We start from the raw sequence: 17,738 nt of genomic DNA, 5'->3' as shown, positions 1-17,738 counted from the left end.
GGGCAGGGTTCGAATTCTTTCTTTCGCTCTTTCCACCATCACCCTTAATACCATTTCTTTTTCTGTTGAATCCAGAATTGTATCTAACAATACCTGTAAATCATTCCAGTCCGGATTTTGAGTTTTTATAACCATTTTTATAATACGAGCCACTCGCTCCGGATTTTCTCTATATGTCCCAGCTGACTGTTTCCAAATTAATAAATCATTAGGTGAAAAAGGAACTTTTACCATGACTTTTCCCCCGTCCGCTCCAACTGCTTCCCGCAAAGGGGCCATCAGTCTAGGGGGTGAGAGCGAAACGTCTATCTCCCTTCCCCCTCCCCGTCTCTTTTCTCTACTCCTTCCCCGTTCTTTTCGCCCCTTCCGAGTCCGTTCTGCTAGCGGAGTTCTATCAAGACCACATTCTCGCCCTCTCGTTTCTTCCTCATCCGAGGACGATTCTAACGGGGGCATGGTGGGTGATTGTGCCCTCACACGTGAAGGGAGACTATCTCCCGGGGGCGCACTTGGAGTTATGCTGGGGGAGACTAACAAAGACACATCTGCCTCTGGTTCTGAAAACCGTATTTTCCGCTCTTGACATCCTATGCATTTATCATCCAGTTCTTTCAATATCAACATACCACATTCCTTTTGCCATTCAGTCTTACGTTTTAAATAATAGAACAAATCTAGATACGGTATTTCATCCCACATCTCATTCTCTCGTAAATATTGCATCAAGGGGGTTATAATTTCCGGAGTCAAGGTACCATTCCTAGGCCACTGCATTCCCTCTGTCTCATATTGAGGCCATACATGATTACAATAATCAATCAATTGTTTCTTGCTTAACTCTTGTCCGAAATTTCCTTCCTTCCAATGTTTTAACAAACAACCAAGCGGAGAATCGCTAGGGATATCATTTTCTGCACAAGATAGTGCCCTAAAGGTTTTAAATGGCATCATAGTCATACACACCGTAGTCTAAATCAAAAGTTATATTTTCAATCACACAGTAAACAGTACAATACAAACAGTATAAACCAATACCTTCCTAAACCAACTTGTCAAGTCTCACGATGAGTGACAAGTGCTGGTTCAGCACGGCTTTCGCCCCGTCTTACGACCAGCACCTAGGCTTCCTAATGAAATCTTTGCCCAACCCAGCGGGTAAACTCACGGTCCCGTCTTATAGGCAGGCTCCCAACCAACAAACCTGAAAGAATAAAGCACCTCCGGGCTTACCTGGATGGTTGTCCGTCGGGCGCGGGGTCGGGCACGGGTCGATGTCTCCCCAGAAATCACCTGGTTGCCGGCATGGAGTGGATCAGCTCGTGAGCCGCCCCAGCTACCCCCGGAGTCCCATCTCGGGTCGCCAGAAAACTGTTGCCCGTAACAAAGACACAAACCAACAGAGTGCCGGTTTATGCGGTGCTTTATTCGGGGCCTGGGAACCTGAGGACTAGCGTCCCAAGTCAGGATTCCAAAGACCCTCATTTTTCGTACAGCTTTTATACTCTCACACAAACATGTCTACGTGCAATTTCTACATGAAAGCAGTTACACTTAGTTACACACAAACTCATATTTCATACTGATAACAATTGGTAATCATCTACTCTAATCATAAATCTGCTTAAGTTGTCTTACCCCTAGAAACTGTTTAACAGACCCTTACTACATCTAAGGTAACAAATCATTATATACATGCTTGACTAAATCCTTTGATTATTGTTCCTACCTCTTCAGCACATTCCATTCTCACAAACAAGGTTGCTAACCTACTACTTTGGAGTGTTGTTTTCTAGGCCTACTCTCCTACTAAGCCTTAGCCATTCTACTGCTAAATTTAAATTGCTCTGTAACATTACCATTGGCACAGGATTGCGTCAGGATTTGCTTGCATGCAGGAGTGTGCTCTGAACACATTCAGTGTGTTGAAACAACTTATTTGAGTGTAAATTAGTAGATAGGAAGAACATGAAGGATGTAGCTCTGTGGCACATACTATTTGTTTGAGCACAGGCAAGACAGGCTTTCCAGGTTCACCAGCACCCTGTGGACTCTAGTTGGTGTGCATCTTTTTCCAGAAACTCTCTTGGATTCAGTAGATGCTTTATATACTTCAGTGTATAGAGTTCTCTTAAAATACATTTCTTTATTTCTTGGCTGATGTGGATTTTTCTGTTGACTTCATCAACTGGTGATACAGTAAAATGCACTGAAGTTGTTTTTTTGGTGACCATAATGTGTTTAGCATTCTTTCCGTCTCACATTTCATGTGTTTTCTCCCATTCTTGGCTGCTGGCTTTCACTGAGCCATATGTAGGTGAATTGAGATTGTCTGAACTCTTTCTAAATTGCCTTGTCTGAACTCTTTCTAAATTGCCATACTGCATTATTCCAGTGGGTTTGCTTTCTGCTTCAGGAGAGACCAGGTTATCACTAAGGTATCAGTTAGGATGTCTCTAAGAGACTTTATAGCCAATGTTCCAATGATCTTTATTTTCTACAACTACATTTTTTTTCCTCTAATTTTGTTAGGTGGGTGATATGTATATTTTTTTCATTTTCCCATATGGCTAACTATAAAATATGATCCTTTTTCAAGCGAATAAACAGTAATGCTAAAAACATATTTTTAGGTGTTCTCGGGACATAGCTGTGCTGATGTGCAACAAATCAACTGCCTTGTACTATCTGGGTAAATGGAATGAAGCAGCATTTTTAGCCTACCAGAGCTTACAGTTGGATCCAGAGTATGTTAAGGTATTCAGATGTTTAAACTGATGGTTTTTGCATGCCTTCCTTACTTTTTTCTTTTTTTAAAGTGTCATAGTCTTGTTTTTATTGTGTTTTGGCTTTGAGGTGTGATAGGCAAATATAACATGAAATTCCAGAATCAGCGTTTGATTCTATACATAAGCATCAGATTTACTACTGTAATAGTACTTTTAATAAAACAAAGCAGATCTTTTTGCACCAGGAGTTGCCGGTTCTCTCTGGGTCCCAACAAGTGAAGCACCAGTGCTTTCAAGGAATATAACAATTTTATCAGTATCCCAAACAACATGATAGGAAGTGATAAAAGATAATCTTATGTGGCCTTGTGATGCTTGAAACCTGGGGATGACACAGCACTAGCTGTGTGTCTGGTCAGGCCATGTGCAGACCTTGTCTGTGGTGAAGTTCACCAGCTCTGTGCTCACTTGTTGTCTTACAGAGCCTGGCTTACAGTACAGATGCATCAATCACTGACAGCACTCAGCTCTGGGATGGGGACTTAGCTTTGAAGGCTCCCTTGGGCAGTATGTGCTAATACTCTTTTATGTGTTAATAAGTCTGCAGTTCCTGGGAACAGTACGTGGTGATCAAGGTCATAGTGTATTTCCAGTGGACAGAACAATACACTGCTCTTAGCTTGTGATTAAGTACACATTGACTCAAATAGTCATCTGCTATGAATAAATAGCAGTTGTACAGTATTTATGATATGGAGGCATACTCTTGGATTGGCTTCTGTGTAAAATAAAGTCTTCTGGTCTGACTACTACGGACTCTCAGAGACTTCTGTAGAAGATATTTCATTCAGGTATGGTAAAAGAGCACAAATGCCCATTTAACTTGCACTGTATTGCAGCATGCCAATTAATGTAATTTCAGCAAATTAACTCCACTGTGACTCTGAGCTGGTACAGCGTAATTCAGTGGTGAATATAAACCATTGGCTGAAAAATATATGCATTGTGGCAAATACGGCAAAATGCAGTGATGTGGGGACATAATTATGTGTTCTGGACTTTGTGACAAAAAAAAAAATCTTGTCCAGAGGAGGTTAAAATACAGTTGCTAAAAGTATATCTTTCATCCTATAGTTATTTTCCAAGTTTTGTATTCCAGCCTTTATCGCTCTTAGTATCTGTGATGATATCAGTAGCATATTGTGAACTTCAAGGGATTAGAATAGAATAGTTTATTGCACTTTTTTGTTTGTATATGTCTATAAGAAGCTTTAGAAATAGTACAATATGTCATTTTTATAACAGAGAATTTAGAAAAAAATTGCAACATTTTGTTTTGTAGTAAAGATCTCTGAATATTTTCCCAACAATTGTCTTTTGTTCTCCTTTTTTTTCAGGCTTATTATAGAGCTGGCCAGTCATTCATCATGTTATCAAACTCTTACAAGGCAGTTCTTATGTTTCATAAAGGTTTGGTTCTCCTGAATTCTTCTGGAGATCGAACTCAAATTGCTGATTTTGTAGCAGGAATCTTCATAAGTGTCAACGGTAAGCTCAAATTAAGAGCTTAATTTTTTTAAGAACCTTTCAGTAGTGATGACAACACAAATCCTTGATAGGATGTCCTTCATGAGATCATTCCTTTGGTCTTTCGGTACCTCAGGTCTGTTTGAGGGTTACGAATATGTTGAGGATGTGCTGAACTTGGTCCAGTTTGTATACAGCAGATGCCAACAATTGCAAAACACTGTGCAGGGGGTAGCGTTGTCTCACAGGTGTGAGACTCTTAATCGGCTCTTAAAAGAAACCTCTGAGACACATTTGTGAGTTTTAGAAGCCAGCATTGTTTATTACAATGCACAGCATGCCAGGTGCCCTGGGAATCAGTTTGCTTAAAGTGCACACAGAGCTATCTTTGCTACAGCTGATAACGTTGGCATTATATGATTATTCATTTTTCATTCCCTGCCTTACTGTTATACATTCATGACATTGCCCAACACTTTCTAGCATACATACTGTAAGATCTCCAAGGGGCTTCACTGGGGGTCTCTAGTGGTTGTCTGTGTCTCAAGTCCCTAAAGTTCGAGGTGATTGCCTTATGACCTTCTCTAAGACAATACCCTTGGTTATACATCAACCCGGGGCTGCCTGTTTGGCTGCTTCAGTTCCCTTCTTCATTGTTTCCTCACCTTGCTTGATTGGTCCCTTTAAATCACTTGGCTCAATGATATGTAGTTTTTGTGGTACATTCCACTGCAAAAACTATTAGTTCTTGTTACATCTCATATCTCAGATATCACAGGAACATGTCAATTGTGAGTAGTTAGAAAAGGTCAAAATTCAGGGTCAGGGAAACAAGACAGGAAATTTGGAGCACCAGACCCCTGAGGCGTTTAGTGGGTTTTGTCCAGACCACTCTGCTTTTCTTTTAACTAGATATATTTGAAAATAATTAGAAGATATGCAGTTTAAACTTGAGTTTTCAGTACAGTGTATTCCAGTGTGGGGGACTTTTCTTCAGCTAGTAATGGACAGCAATGAAAAGAGGGAATGTGGCCTTCCTGTGGCACTGTGTGGGTTTTTTTTGAGCTATGTCCACCCTGTGTCTCCTTGCCATCTCCTCAGTCTCTCCTCCTCTGCTTGCTTTTTTGTCTGTTTAACAGGCTTTGTCTAATGGGCCTGCAAGCATGCTAGGAGATTTAGGGTTGTACCCCTACTGCCTTTCCTTGAGCTTGTAGCCATGTGTTTATGAGCTTGATTATTTTTAGCAGCATCCATAGCTCATTGACCCATAAATGGAAGAACTGCCACGAGGTTCACAAAGTCTTGGGGTTTTGAGGTGTTTCTTGAAGGCAGGGATTAATTTTTTTCTCCTTGTTTAATGAAGTCTGGCCACTGATAACATTTGGGTGATCAGGGTTATTTAATCCCCCATTTGGCATTCCCTTGGGTATTAATCAGTGCTAAAATCATCACTGTGCAACGACATAGTTTAGTTGGAGACTCCAACTTTTGAAGTGTTCTGTGTACCAAATAGTTTTCTCAATTGCTTATGCTTGCAGATGAACGAACCTTTCCACCAACTTTTCCCCCTGCATATGAATATGTTTTCAGTGCAAGATTTGATGCACTGGTTTGGCAAGCGGTGATAGAAAGGCTGGCCCAGAAAGGGAAGTGGAGGGTAAGTCTGTCACCGTGTCACCTCCCTCTGTGTGGTGGGTCCTCGTCTTACTTCTTCAACATAAGCTTATGTTACCTTTGAAAGCCAAAACAGTGAGTATATGTTGTTGCTGCCTGGTTCAAATATCTTGATTCTTATGACTTGAAAAATGCTTTTAGTGGTAAATAATTTCTGAAATTCATTTCTGGAAGAGATACAGTGGGCTTGAAATCCTGCTTGTCTGTTGCTGTTGTCTGTCCTATGATGCCATCTAGAGTCATTATTCTTGAAATTTGAGAGGGGAAAAAACCCACAAGAGTATTTGTAGTCCCTTTTACTTTTCCTTTTGGGTCACAAGCAGGATTTTTGAAATTGTCTGTGAAAGACCCATAAACAAGGAGCATCTTGGTGGAAGTACATGGTTGTTAAACAAAACCAGATCATTTAGAAAAGTCTGAAGGTGAATCATCTGAAATTATTTTAATCCTATTTTCTCTAGAGACTATGGAAAAAATTGATCATTGTCACAAATGTACCTGTATTGGATGTTGATGGTGAGGTGCTGGCAGCCCGGGCTGCAGGGCCCCGGTGAGGAGCGGCCAGGGCTGCCCTGCTTCCACCCACTCCAATGGCCCTATTCCAGGGCATGGTTGTGCCCTGCAGCCAAGGTGGAGGTGGTACAGGGAAAGTGTGTTTTAAGAAAGGCAAATACCTACCTGGCAGAGTGAGGGGGAAAGAGTGAGAGAAACAGCCCTGCAAGAACCAGAGGTGGAGAAGGAGGGGGAGGAAAACTTTCATTGGTCATAGCTTCCCACATTCCACTGTGTGTTACATTAATTCAGTTGAAAATTAGAAAGGGAGATTCAGTAGTCTCTTAAAATATTACAAAAAGATCCGAAATGTTTTTAGCCAGTGTTTGCTTCCCTGCAAGATCTGATGAGGCAGAGTTTCTAAGTGTGCTTATAAGATCACTAATGTGGGGGGTTTTTTTCAGTCTTGTCTGTTGTTGCTGTCTGAGAAGGAAAAGTTGCCCCGTAATCTCAGAGTCAACCAGGTATCTCTGAAGAATCTCTTTGAGGTAAAGTAGTATTCTCTCTTTTTTCCTTGTGTCTATATCTTTTCTTTCTATTTAGTTTAGTGAGAGCTTTTCCATCTTGTGTGCAAGAAAAATAAAATGAAAAATATATGGATGTTATATTATCATGCTAAGTATTTTGTTTCTTTTCCTTTGAAAATTTTAAAACCTCTAACTTGGTTAATTTCTGTATGTAATTTACTATTTCCTTTTATTTGATGCAAAGAAGACATTTTTCTCTCAAATACAGCAAGATATCTATGTCACACTTCTAAGCTGACAATTTAATACTGAAAGATGTCTGATATCAGTTAAGTTGGGTATGCTTTCCAATGAGAGGAACTTAGGATATGGGCTAGGATATTTTTGTACTTCGCTAGCCTGTCTCTGGACTGCTTCATGGTATTGAGTATGATCACAGGGAGTTGAGCTGGGGGCAGTGATGGAATTTTTCTTTCCCTCAACACACATTTTTGGTAGGATGCTTTACATCTACGCAGCAACTGCTAAACTTTCTCTCTAAAGGCTTTGACACTTCTCAGATTATTTAAAGGATTTTGACAAGGTGGGAGCATGTAGTCATAGACCAAGTAGCCACAACTCCTGATGCCTTTCACAGAGATGATGGCATCTGCAGACAGCAGAACTTGATCTCTCTGATGCTCTCTGGAAACTTGCTCTTTTCTTTATATTGTGATTCCTCATGTTCTGCAGCATTTGGGAACCTCTAAGCTTTCTGTGCTGGCAGGATAAAATAAAATCTTCAGCTGTCAGAAACTGCCATGCTCACACAGACTTGCTGCTGGATGACTGTGCCTGCCTGGTGTCTGTGCCACTGGTACACCCCAGAGGCTCTGCCCACCTTGCTGTGTGACTAGGTGGCCTTGGAGGGCTTGCTGCTGCTCACCCCTGCCTTTGTGCACAGGTATTCCACCAAAACGCTTTGAGTGCACTAAGGAGTGAGCAGCCATGGCTTTTGGCACCTTGGGAACCAAGGTGTGGCTGGAGGCTGACTGTGAGCCAGGAGCTGCTGGGAGTTCACCAGCTCTGCAACTCAGGAACAGCCAGTGTCCATAGCAGTGACATATCAGCTTTCTAAAGGCATCTCACAAAGCATGTATCTCTTACCACACAGTGGTTGCCCAGCCTATTTCAGTTGCAGTTAAGTAAAATATTTCTTACAGACTACTAAAAAATTCTTCTCTGTATAAGCATTTTTTGGGTTTATTCTTTCATTTCTTTGTGTGTATGTTAATTAAGTATAGTTCTGTTGTAAGTAACCTACTTTTAAAAGATATGGTTGCACATTCATTGAGGAATTCCATTAGGCTTTATCATGGAATCATAGAATGATTTGGGTTGGAAGGGTCATTAAAGATCATCTGGTTCCAACCTGCCATGGTCAGGGTCACCTTCCAGTAGACCAGTTTGCTCAAAGTCGTGTCCAATCTGGCTTTGAACACTACCAGGAATGGGACATCCACAGCTTCTCTGGGCAGCCTGTTCCAGCGCCTCACTGCATCACAGTAAAGAATTTCTAGATTTCTTACAGCACTGTGATTTTCCTGACAGAAACTTTAGGTGTTAGCTGTAGGCTACTCAGTACCTTTGCTTGGCATTTACTGATTGGCAAATTAAGGTTTAAAGCATATTGATGGAATATGCCAGAATTTGCTGTTTGGCTGTTACGGTGCTGGTGGTTCTTTTGTCATAATAATTTCAAATTGGGGCTATTTCAGTTAGGTGCCTGACAGAGTGAGCAGAAGCAATTCTGAAAAATAAGGGCAATGCAAAGGATATAAATCAACATCTCTCATAGGCTTATTTTTAGTGATAGCAGAAGAGTTAGTGGATGGATATATGCAAGTATGTCTTAGGTATCATTAGCCAGAGGTGTGCTGTGTTAGTGCCAACAGAGTAACTCCTCACACTGGCAATAAAGCATGGCAACACAATAGAAGACGCATGTAGAGTGTCTTAGTAAAATATTTTCCTTCCTAGGCAAGCAAAGCAAAATACTTCTTTGAGAGAGGAGGAGAAAGTGGGTTGCCTTTACAAAATAGCATGTCCTTTGTTGTTGAATTGACCCCACAAGTCTTACCTATTCTAGTGGGTTTGTTGTACACATGGAAGACTGAAAGAATTGAGATGAAAAATCCCTAAGCAGTGCTTCTCTTTTGTGAAAATTAGAAAATGTGGCTTTCTGAGAACTCAGACTTCCCCTGCTGCCACTACAATCTCCCTGTGCTTTGTTGTATTTTGATTTTTTTTTAAACTGTTCACAAACAGTAATTCTTGCCAGTGAAAATTTGGCATGAGGTCTGAAAAAAAAAAAAGATTTATTTGTGGATGGTGAAAGCATGTGTGAAGACTACTATTTAAAAAGATGACAGGCACAAATGGAGAAATTATGTCTGAACACTGTTTCCCAACACCTCTTCATGTCCTGATCCTTCTGGCATATTGTCTCAATTTCCATCTGACCCTCCTCTGGACACCTCCAGAGTACCCTATATTGCTGTGCCCCTTGTAGACTATGCTTTATGTTCATTAAGTCCTTGCTAGAACATCTGTTTTCAGTTCAGCTGTCTTCTGCTCAGGCTGTGTGCTTTCACAGAATCGTAGAATCCTCAAGGTTGGAAGAGACCTTCAAGATCAACCCAGCACAACCAGAATCACCCCTAAACCCTTTCCCAAGTGCCTCACCCAGATGCCTCTTGAACACTTCCATCTCCCTGGGCAACTTATTCCAATGCCTGACCACTCTTTCAGTGAAATTTTTTTTTTTCCTAGTATCTAGTCTGAACCTCCCTTGGTGCAACTTAAGGCTATTTTCTCTCCTTCTTTCACTTGGGACATGGCAGAAGAGACCAACCTCCATCTCGCTACGACCTCCCTTCAGATGGTTGTAGAGAGCAATGAGGTCCCTCGTGAGCCTTGTTTTCTCCAGGCTAAACAACCCCAGCTCCTTCAGCTGCTCCTCATCACACTTGTGCTCCAGATGCTGCCCCAGCTCCATTGCCCTTCTCTGGATACACTCCTGCAGCTCAGTGTTCTTCTTGTAGTGAGAGTTCTAAAACTGAACACAGGATTCAAGGTGCAGCCCTCACCAGTGCCAAGTACAGTGGGACAATCACTTCCCTAGTCCTGCTGGCCACACTATTTCTGGCATCAACCTGTTGGAGTGAGTCCAGAAGAGGGCCACCCAAAATGATTAGAGGAATGGAGCACCTCTCCTATGAGGAAAGGCTGAGAGAATTGAGATTGTTCAGCCTGGAAAAGAGAAGACTTTGGGTTGACCTGATTGCAGCCTTCCAATACCTGAAGGGAGCCTACAGGAGAGATGGAGAGAGGCTTTTGCAAGAGCATGTAGTGACAGGACAAGGGGGAATGGCTGCAGACTGAAAAGGAGTAGGTTTACATTAGATACCAGGAAGAAATTCTTTCCTCAGAGGGTGGTCAAGCACTGGAACAGGTTGCCAGGAGGAGTTGTGGATGCCCCATCCCTGGAGGCATTCAAGGCAAGGTTGAATGGAACTGTGAGCAACCTGGTCTAGTGAAAGGTGACCCTTCCTATAGGGGGTTGGAACTAGATGATCTTTATTGTCCCTTCTGACCCAAGCTAGGCTATGAAAGTCTATGAAATAGTTTCATTTTACAATGGATATAGCTTGCTATTGTTCCACTGAATCTTGTCATAAAAACATGGAAATAGGATTAAAAAGGAAATGCCTTTTGTGTATGTAAAAATAACGTGTTGTAATTGTTCTCTTTGTTGTCAGACTTCTGAGTTGTATGGTCATGGCAAGAAGGTGCAAGGACTAGTGGAGTTAGTCAAGTGGCTAATTTCCATTGGGGCAAAAGCTGAATCCATTGGAGTGTATCCACTGCATGCTGTTATCAGACTGTGTATCAAAGCAAGTGAGTGACATCTGCAACTAAAATAAACCATTGGTGGCTTTCCTTAGAGAACTGACACTTAGAGCTTTTTTAAATTAAAAAAAAATTCACAACAACTCAGGTCAGATTATTAAGTATAATCTTGCATGTGCCAGCAAAGCACTATTTTAGAAATGTTTTAAACACTCTCTTTGATCATCTGTGCCTGATAGTGGTGGAAACTTATTGTAGTTGTTCTCTTCTGTGATTTGAAGCAAAAGTGTAGTTTGATATGGGTCTTTTGTAACCAGAATATATCAACTTTGACAAAAGAACAGTATTTCGTCCTGCCATCTCAGTGTGGAGCAGCAGTTTCTATGTCTGTGAAAGGGTCATGAGTCAACCTTAGATTTGCATCTTGCCATTTCATAGGAGAAAAAAACCACTAATCTATTTATGTACGTTTTTCTGTCATTTCAGCAAATAACCATCTCTTCAGGTGGTTACTGACTCAGAGGCCAGACTTGAAGGATGGGATCAACCAGCAAGACAGAGATGGACATACCCTCCTGCATATTGTGGCCTCTTCCAATGAATATTCCCAGAAAAGCAGTAAGTACAATTTTTTTGTTTGTGTGCGTGTGTTGCTTTGTTTTCATATTAAATAATCAATAATGGAAGAAAGTTTCAGACCTTGGTGTTTACTGTTTCTTGCGAAGGAAGAAAATGAGAAAGTATCTGAAGGTAGACTTTGTAATAACAAGTAATATTTAAACATTTCAATAATTCCTTTTCAAAATTGTGTACCTGATGTCTGACAATTTCCTTTGGTTTGACTGATTGGGATTTTCCCACAAGTATGCTGCAGTTTTTAGAATCTTAGAAGTTACCTTTTAAAGTTTGATGCGTCCTTAAAATAGGTGAAAATTTAAGACCGAAGTAGTAGTGTACATTGTCAGAGGAGGAAAACAGGATGCTTTCCTTCACATTTTCTGTGGGATTTCTTTTATGTTAACTTGGCTTTTTTCCGTGTATTTTTTACTCTGCTCACTAGGTGGCAATGGGAAACAAGCATCAATGCCAAGATAACACCAGACTTGTGGGTCATTGCAAGCAGTGACATTCTGGTGGTTTGCTTCAATAGTGTGAATGAAATGTGCACAACCTATATCTAAAGAATTTCATTTTCTGGAAAGATGTAAAACATCTTTTGCAGCAGTTCCATCTGCTGCTAAATGACTTACACATTTGTAGAAGAGACTGTATATGTGTATAAATTTATTTTTCCCTTAAATTAAGGTTTATTTAATAATATTCATATAGTGTTTCTTATAGAGAGATTATATATGTTAATATGTATTTATTAAAGTTTATTTCTTTTTAACTATTCATTCTGAACATTATATATCATAGAATCACTGAGGTCGAAAAAGACCTCCAAGATCTTCATGTCCTGTGGTGCTGTGCCAGGGGTGGCGGTCTAACACTTATTTGCTCACTGTTGCTCAGTTTTCTCCTGCATGATTTGGTGATTTGGTGCTCCTGTGCTCTCCCAGCTGTTCTGAGGGCATGACTACTAGCAAATGTGCCTCTTTGAGGCAAGAGAAGTACAGGCAGCTGTAAAGCTTCCCCTAGTAGTACAGTGTGGCATACTAAGAAGTGAGCATGTAGTCTTCCAGAAAATTAGGTATGATGTCAAGGCTTTAAATCACCATCATATTTATTGTGCTTATGTGTAATCTGTAATACTTACAGTGAAATGCTACAGAGGATAGCAGTTTCTGTTGAAGACAATTATACTTTTAGTCAAAGTAGACATCTTAGTTATAAGGTTTATTTCCAAGAAAATCATGTGGTTTATGTTTCACAGGAAAGAAACTCAGTGCCTACCTGTGTATATTTATGCCTGAATGTGTGAAATATTCTGGTTTATCAAGTCACCTTCCAAACCTTGTGGGAAAATACCTAACAATGCCTCATTCTTACGGCACTGGAAGAATTTAAATCTTTTAAATTAAAAATAGGCTAGAAATTGTGCCAGGAAATTAAAAATAAAAAGGAAAACAGAACAAGACCCCTGAACGATGTGAATTATTCTTCCTCTAATTTTTATTCATGTGTTTTCTTAGGCCAAACAGAAGATGTGATCATGCTCCTGAATTTTGGGGTTGATCCCACTTTTCCAGATGCACGGTCAAGATATGTCATAGATATCTTGAAAAAGAACAAAAACTTTGATGCTGTAAGACAAGTCAGCAAGCACATTGAGAAACACACTTCCTCTGAGAAACAGACAGGTACTACAGGCAGTGTGTGCTTTTCCTGTTTTAAAATTATATCCTTTAGGTACAAAATTGTTTTATTTTGAATTGGTAATAGTGGGTGGGTTTTATGTAACTTCTCCTATGAGTTGTCACCGTGATCTCCTACCAGTCAAAAGTGAATATTTTGTCCTTGCCTGAAGGCAGCTGCTGTCTAACTGTTCAGATCAAACTTGGCATAAAGCAAAGTTTTTAGGTTCCATCTCAGTTTTCATGTGTGTGTTGCACACACACATGTTTTTTACTGGAAAACTGGGTTTCATTGTGCTTGCATCTTAGGGCTCCTGGCAGACAAATTCCTACAGTTTCTTTTTCTTTACTGTGGAGAAGTCTGCTCTGGAGAAGGTTTTAGCGTAGTGGTTCTCGGTTAGGGGTTAACACCAGTACCCATGTGGCAGTAATCACTTTGGTTGGTGTTTCAGGTTGCTCAGCCTGTCTTTTGTGGCCAGATTTTGGGTGGGTTTTTCTTGCAATGCACAACTTGCAGGAGTTTTCCATGCTTACTGCAAATGAGAGGCTGGAGAATAAGCCCCACCTTTATAGCTAATAGTCTGAGGTTAGTCTCTTTTGCTAAAAAGATGACTAACCTTGTCTGTCTCTTTTGTCCTATGGGGTAAAGCTACTGTTTTGTGTGGTCTTTGATGTAGCTAAATTCCTCAAAGCTTTTAGGAAATCCAGGCCAAGTCTTTCAGTGTTTATTTAAGGGCATTTATTGGGACATCATTTAAAATCTGCTATTGCCCATTACATAAGTATCTCTTAATCTTCTAGATATCATTTTGGTCTGATGGATTTTTTTGGTTTTGTTTTTTTCTTCTAAGAGGACAAATTATTTTATGGCTGTATTTTGTAAATGGTGCTGAGGAATCAGACAGGCTCAGGTCATCTGACTAAAACTGTATACTGAAAACATTACTGGGTTTAGTCATCTACTCTAAATTCTGAACAGTGATATAATTGTGAGGCAGCATTTTCCTGCTTTTATACAGATCAACTTTAAAACTTATTACAGTTTCCAGTCTAGGGTATTGTGGTAAAGAGTGTCATAGTTTTACCTCAGCTGGCAACTAAGTACCATTCAGCCGCTTGTTCACTTCCCCCTCTCTCCCATGGTGCATTGAGATAAGACCAGTTCAATAACTGAAAGAAAGTAAATTAGTAGTAGTAGTATTAAAAATGATGACAAGGAGAAAGGAATAAAACCCAAGAAACACAAGTGTTGCACAGTACAATTGCTCACACCCCGCTAACTGATGCCCAGCCTGTCCCCAAGCAGTGATGGGCCCCTCATAGCCAATTCCCCCCAGTTTATGTATTGAACATGACATTATGTGGGGTATGGAATATTCCTGTGGCCAGTTCAGGTCAGCTGTCCTGGCCATGTTCCCTCTCATCTTCTTGTGCACCTGTGCAATGGCAGAGCATGGGACACTGAGAAGGCTTTGTTACAGGGTAAGCACTGCTCACAGCCAAAACATCAGTGTGTTATCAACCTTATCCTCATCCTATATCCAAAGCATGGCACTGTACCAGCTACTAAGAAGAAAAATAACACTGTCCCAGGCAAAGCCAGGACAAGAGTGTATTGGATGAAAGTATCAAATATACTTTGGGATGAGAAATCCATCACAGGACTGGCATTGGCAGTAAGTTTCAGCCGTCTGATTTTAATCTGCCACTACAGGTTCCTTAGAGCCCTGGGATGTAATGCATTGCAGTCTTGCCCTGAAAACGTGCCATCATGGAAATGGGTTTTCAATTTCTGTAATGTTTTGCAGGGGGGAAAGAAAGTGCCATAGCTGCTACAGATTCTCTCCGGGATGTTGTGGAGCAGTTTGTCCAGTTCTACAGGTTTGAAAATGGAGCACATAATAAAAATGTATTGAAGGAAGTTGCTGTTAAGCGACTTCTGAAACTGCTGTCTTCTTTGGAAGGTACAGTGAGTTCACATTTCTCCCTTTCACAAAACTTAATTACTGTGAAAAATGCGTTTGATGCTAACACATGCATTTTGCCCTTTTATCCTTCTCTTCTCTTCTCTTCTCTTCTCTTCTCTTCTCTTCTCTTCTCTTCTCTTCTCTTCTCTTCTCTTCTCTTCTCTTCTCTTCTCTTCTCTTCTCTTCTCTTCTCTTCTCTTCTCTTCTCTTCTCTTCTCTTCTCTTCTCTTCTCTTCTCTTCTCTTCTCTTCTCTTCTCTTCTCTTCTCTTCTCTTCTCTTCTCTTCTCTTCTCTTCTCTTCTCTTCTCTTCTCTTCTCTTCTCTTCGTTTCTGCAACTGTTATTACTGGAATGATGTGCTTTTAATTATATTTACTGTTGGTTTTTGCACTTAGAATAACTGGAATGTGCACAAAAATTCAGCATGGTGCATCAAAATGTTCAAACTTACTTGGTTGAGAGCATAAGGATGGAAAGATGCATTTTGCTGTTCTTTGCTTTGAATTTAATGATTAAATTATTCTTAAACTAGTTTACAGTGAAATGGATGTCATTATATGGCTTTGAGTGAGTTGTGTTGTCTTGACTGTCTTGCAGAAATCCCTGAAGAAATCCCATGCAACATCTCCCATGCCTGTGCTAACAGCTTCATAAAACAGTTGCTGGAGAAGCAAATGTGGCATAAAGTTTTGCTGCTACTAACAGGGAAAGCCAATGGGGAAAAGCCAGCTGGTGGAGGACTCTTCAAAAACTGCAGTCTTTCAGATGTTGACATCGGCAACGTTATCCAACAGTGTGAAAGATCGGATACGCAAGTGCACCTCATAAGATGCTTGCTTGAACTGGGAGGTGAAAACCAGTGCAATATTAATGTACTATAAAAGATCCAGTATGTTATTCGACATGTTGGGAGCAACATTAGGTCTCAGAAATACCAACATATGTTTTTTTTCGTGACTGCATAAGTGCAGCAGTACGTTGGAGTGCTGTGCATCGGCTACATCTGCCGTATGGGAAGCTTGTAAGGCTGCATGGGTAGAAGATGTTAGTCAAATGAAATTGGTTTGTTAGGGTTGGTAAAAGGTCAAAGATTATTGTTGCTCCTTTGCTTGTAGTTTCTTTTGATTTCTTGATTTCTCTGTCTTCAGCCACAATATTGTCCTGATAGAAACTGTTAGCTACAGTCTCTGATTCAGTCTGCTGTTGAAAGTAACTGACTACTTCATTGGTTTCAAAGGCATGACCACGTCTTTCTTTTTTTAACTAGTGTAGACATCATCATTCTTCTTGTTTTGCATGAGGTTATTCCTAGGATTACTCTGTCATTTTTCATTGAATCTTATAGCTTGATGCTAACTTTAAGTTATGGACACACAGTCCTGATGAAGCCTTGTGAATGCCAGAGGTGCAAGGATGCTTCTTATTTCAGTCAGTGACTGACTGGCTTGAAGAAGATATGCTCTGGCCTTTATGTCTTTTTATCACAACAGGAGAACTGGTTGCTCAGCTTAATGGGAAGAGGAGATTATGAAGATTTTTCTTTGTCAAAAAATGTTTAACAGATACATGTTAAAAACTAACAAAAACTCTAAACTGTCACCTGCTTGGTAATCAGCATATGCATGCCTTCATCTGTTCAGAACTTTCTGTAATTAGCAGATCTGACATATCAGATTTAACCCCTGATATTTTCCTGTCCTTCACTCCAGCTTTGCCAGATGGGATTGCAACCAACTCTGAAATTCCACTGAAAATATGCCTCAAAAAGAACTATTTTGAACTGGTGTATTTGCTGCTGACCAAAGGTGCAGATCCTCAGAATCTCTCTGTTACACAAGGAGATACTCCTTTGCATGCTGCAGTTTCCATCTGTTTCAATAATAGAGGTAAGGCTTTTACTGTTGTAAACATCCCCATTTCTTACCTATCCAGCCCACTGCTGCTGTTTACTGATGTGCTAGCAGAGGCAGGAGATCAGGATGTCTGACTGTCTCACTCAGCCCCCAGAGTTTGCAGGCCAGAGGATACACAGCAGTCTTTGTTAAGCTGATGTGTTCTGCTCTCTGGTTCCAGTGTGTGGGACTATGAGGAGAGGTAATGGCAGCTCAGGTGACATGGTGGAATCAAACAACTGCAATGTCTCTGTCAGTTACTATTTTGTGAATATACTTAGGTTTAATCAAGAAAGGAAGGCTCCTCTTTGAAACCCTGTAAAATGTGGACTAGGTGGGAATGAAGTAAACTGGAAGTATCTAGGAAGAAACAAAGGTTTTTGTTCAGTCATAAATCAAGCAAAGTGTTGTTTAGGGACGAACTGAGTGAAAGGACTCTAGGGCTTACATAAAAATACAAGAAAGTAAGATAAACTGTCAAATTAAGCCCCAAAGTCAGGTTTGATTTTAAATTAAGAAAAAAATGCATTTTTTGAGCTGGAGAATGAAAATAATTAAAATTACTGAATTTATTAATTTTTAAACACATTTCATTGAATGGGTTTAGAGAGATTAAAAGCATAGCTACTACCAGGAATAAATTTTAAATCAAAAGATTAAGAAGTCCAGTGAGAGTATCTTAAGTATTTTTCACTGTGTAAAGTTTTTAAGGTGGGATTTCTTTACAATGATTTTCCTTGTCACTA

At 40.3% G+C, this 17,738-nt stretch overlaps 1 protein-coding gene across 2 annotated transcripts in view; it reads left to right on the top strand.

Annotated features, from left to right (window-relative positions):
• The window catches only part of TRANK1 (tetratricopeptide repeat and ankyrin repeat containing 1), a 61,280-nt gene that overhangs the window by 18,489 nt on the left and 25,053 nt on the right, over nucleotides 1-17,738 (top strand). For both annotated transcript variants that reach the window (XM_032697526.1, XM_032697516.1), the window contains exons 3-12: nucleotides 2,631-2,754; nucleotides 4,124-4,274; nucleotides 5,792-5,910; nucleotides 6,884-6,967; nucleotides 10,747-10,885; nucleotides 11,324-11,455; nucleotides 12,973-13,140; nucleotides 14,943-15,098; nucleotides 15,698-15,949; nucleotides 16,810-16,986. In XM_032697526.1, the coding sequence (XP_032553417.1) occupies nucleotides 2,631-2,754; nucleotides 4,124-4,274; nucleotides 5,792-5,910; nucleotides 6,884-6,967; nucleotides 10,747-10,885; nucleotides 11,324-11,455; nucleotides 12,973-13,140; nucleotides 14,943-15,098; nucleotides 15,698-15,949; nucleotides 16,810-16,986 (1,502 nt within the window). The remainder of the gene's footprint in view (nucleotides 1-2,630; nucleotides 2,755-4,123; nucleotides 4,275-5,791; nucleotides 5,911-6,883; nucleotides 6,968-10,746; nucleotides 10,886-11,323; nucleotides 11,456-12,972; nucleotides 13,141-14,942; nucleotides 15,099-15,697; nucleotides 15,950-16,809; nucleotides 16,987-17,738) is intronic.

The sequence above is a fragment of the Chiroxiphia lanceolata genome, chromosome 1, assembly GCF_009829145.1.
Source record: "Chiroxiphia lanceolata isolate bChiLan1 chromosome 1, bChiLan1.pri, whole genome shotgun sequence".
Lineage (NCBI taxonomy): Eukaryota > Metazoa > Chordata > Aves > Passeriformes > Pipridae > Chiroxiphia > Chiroxiphia lanceolata.
Note: the sequence above shows the minus strand (reverse complement) of the source record. Positions and strands in the feature narration are given on the sequence as shown.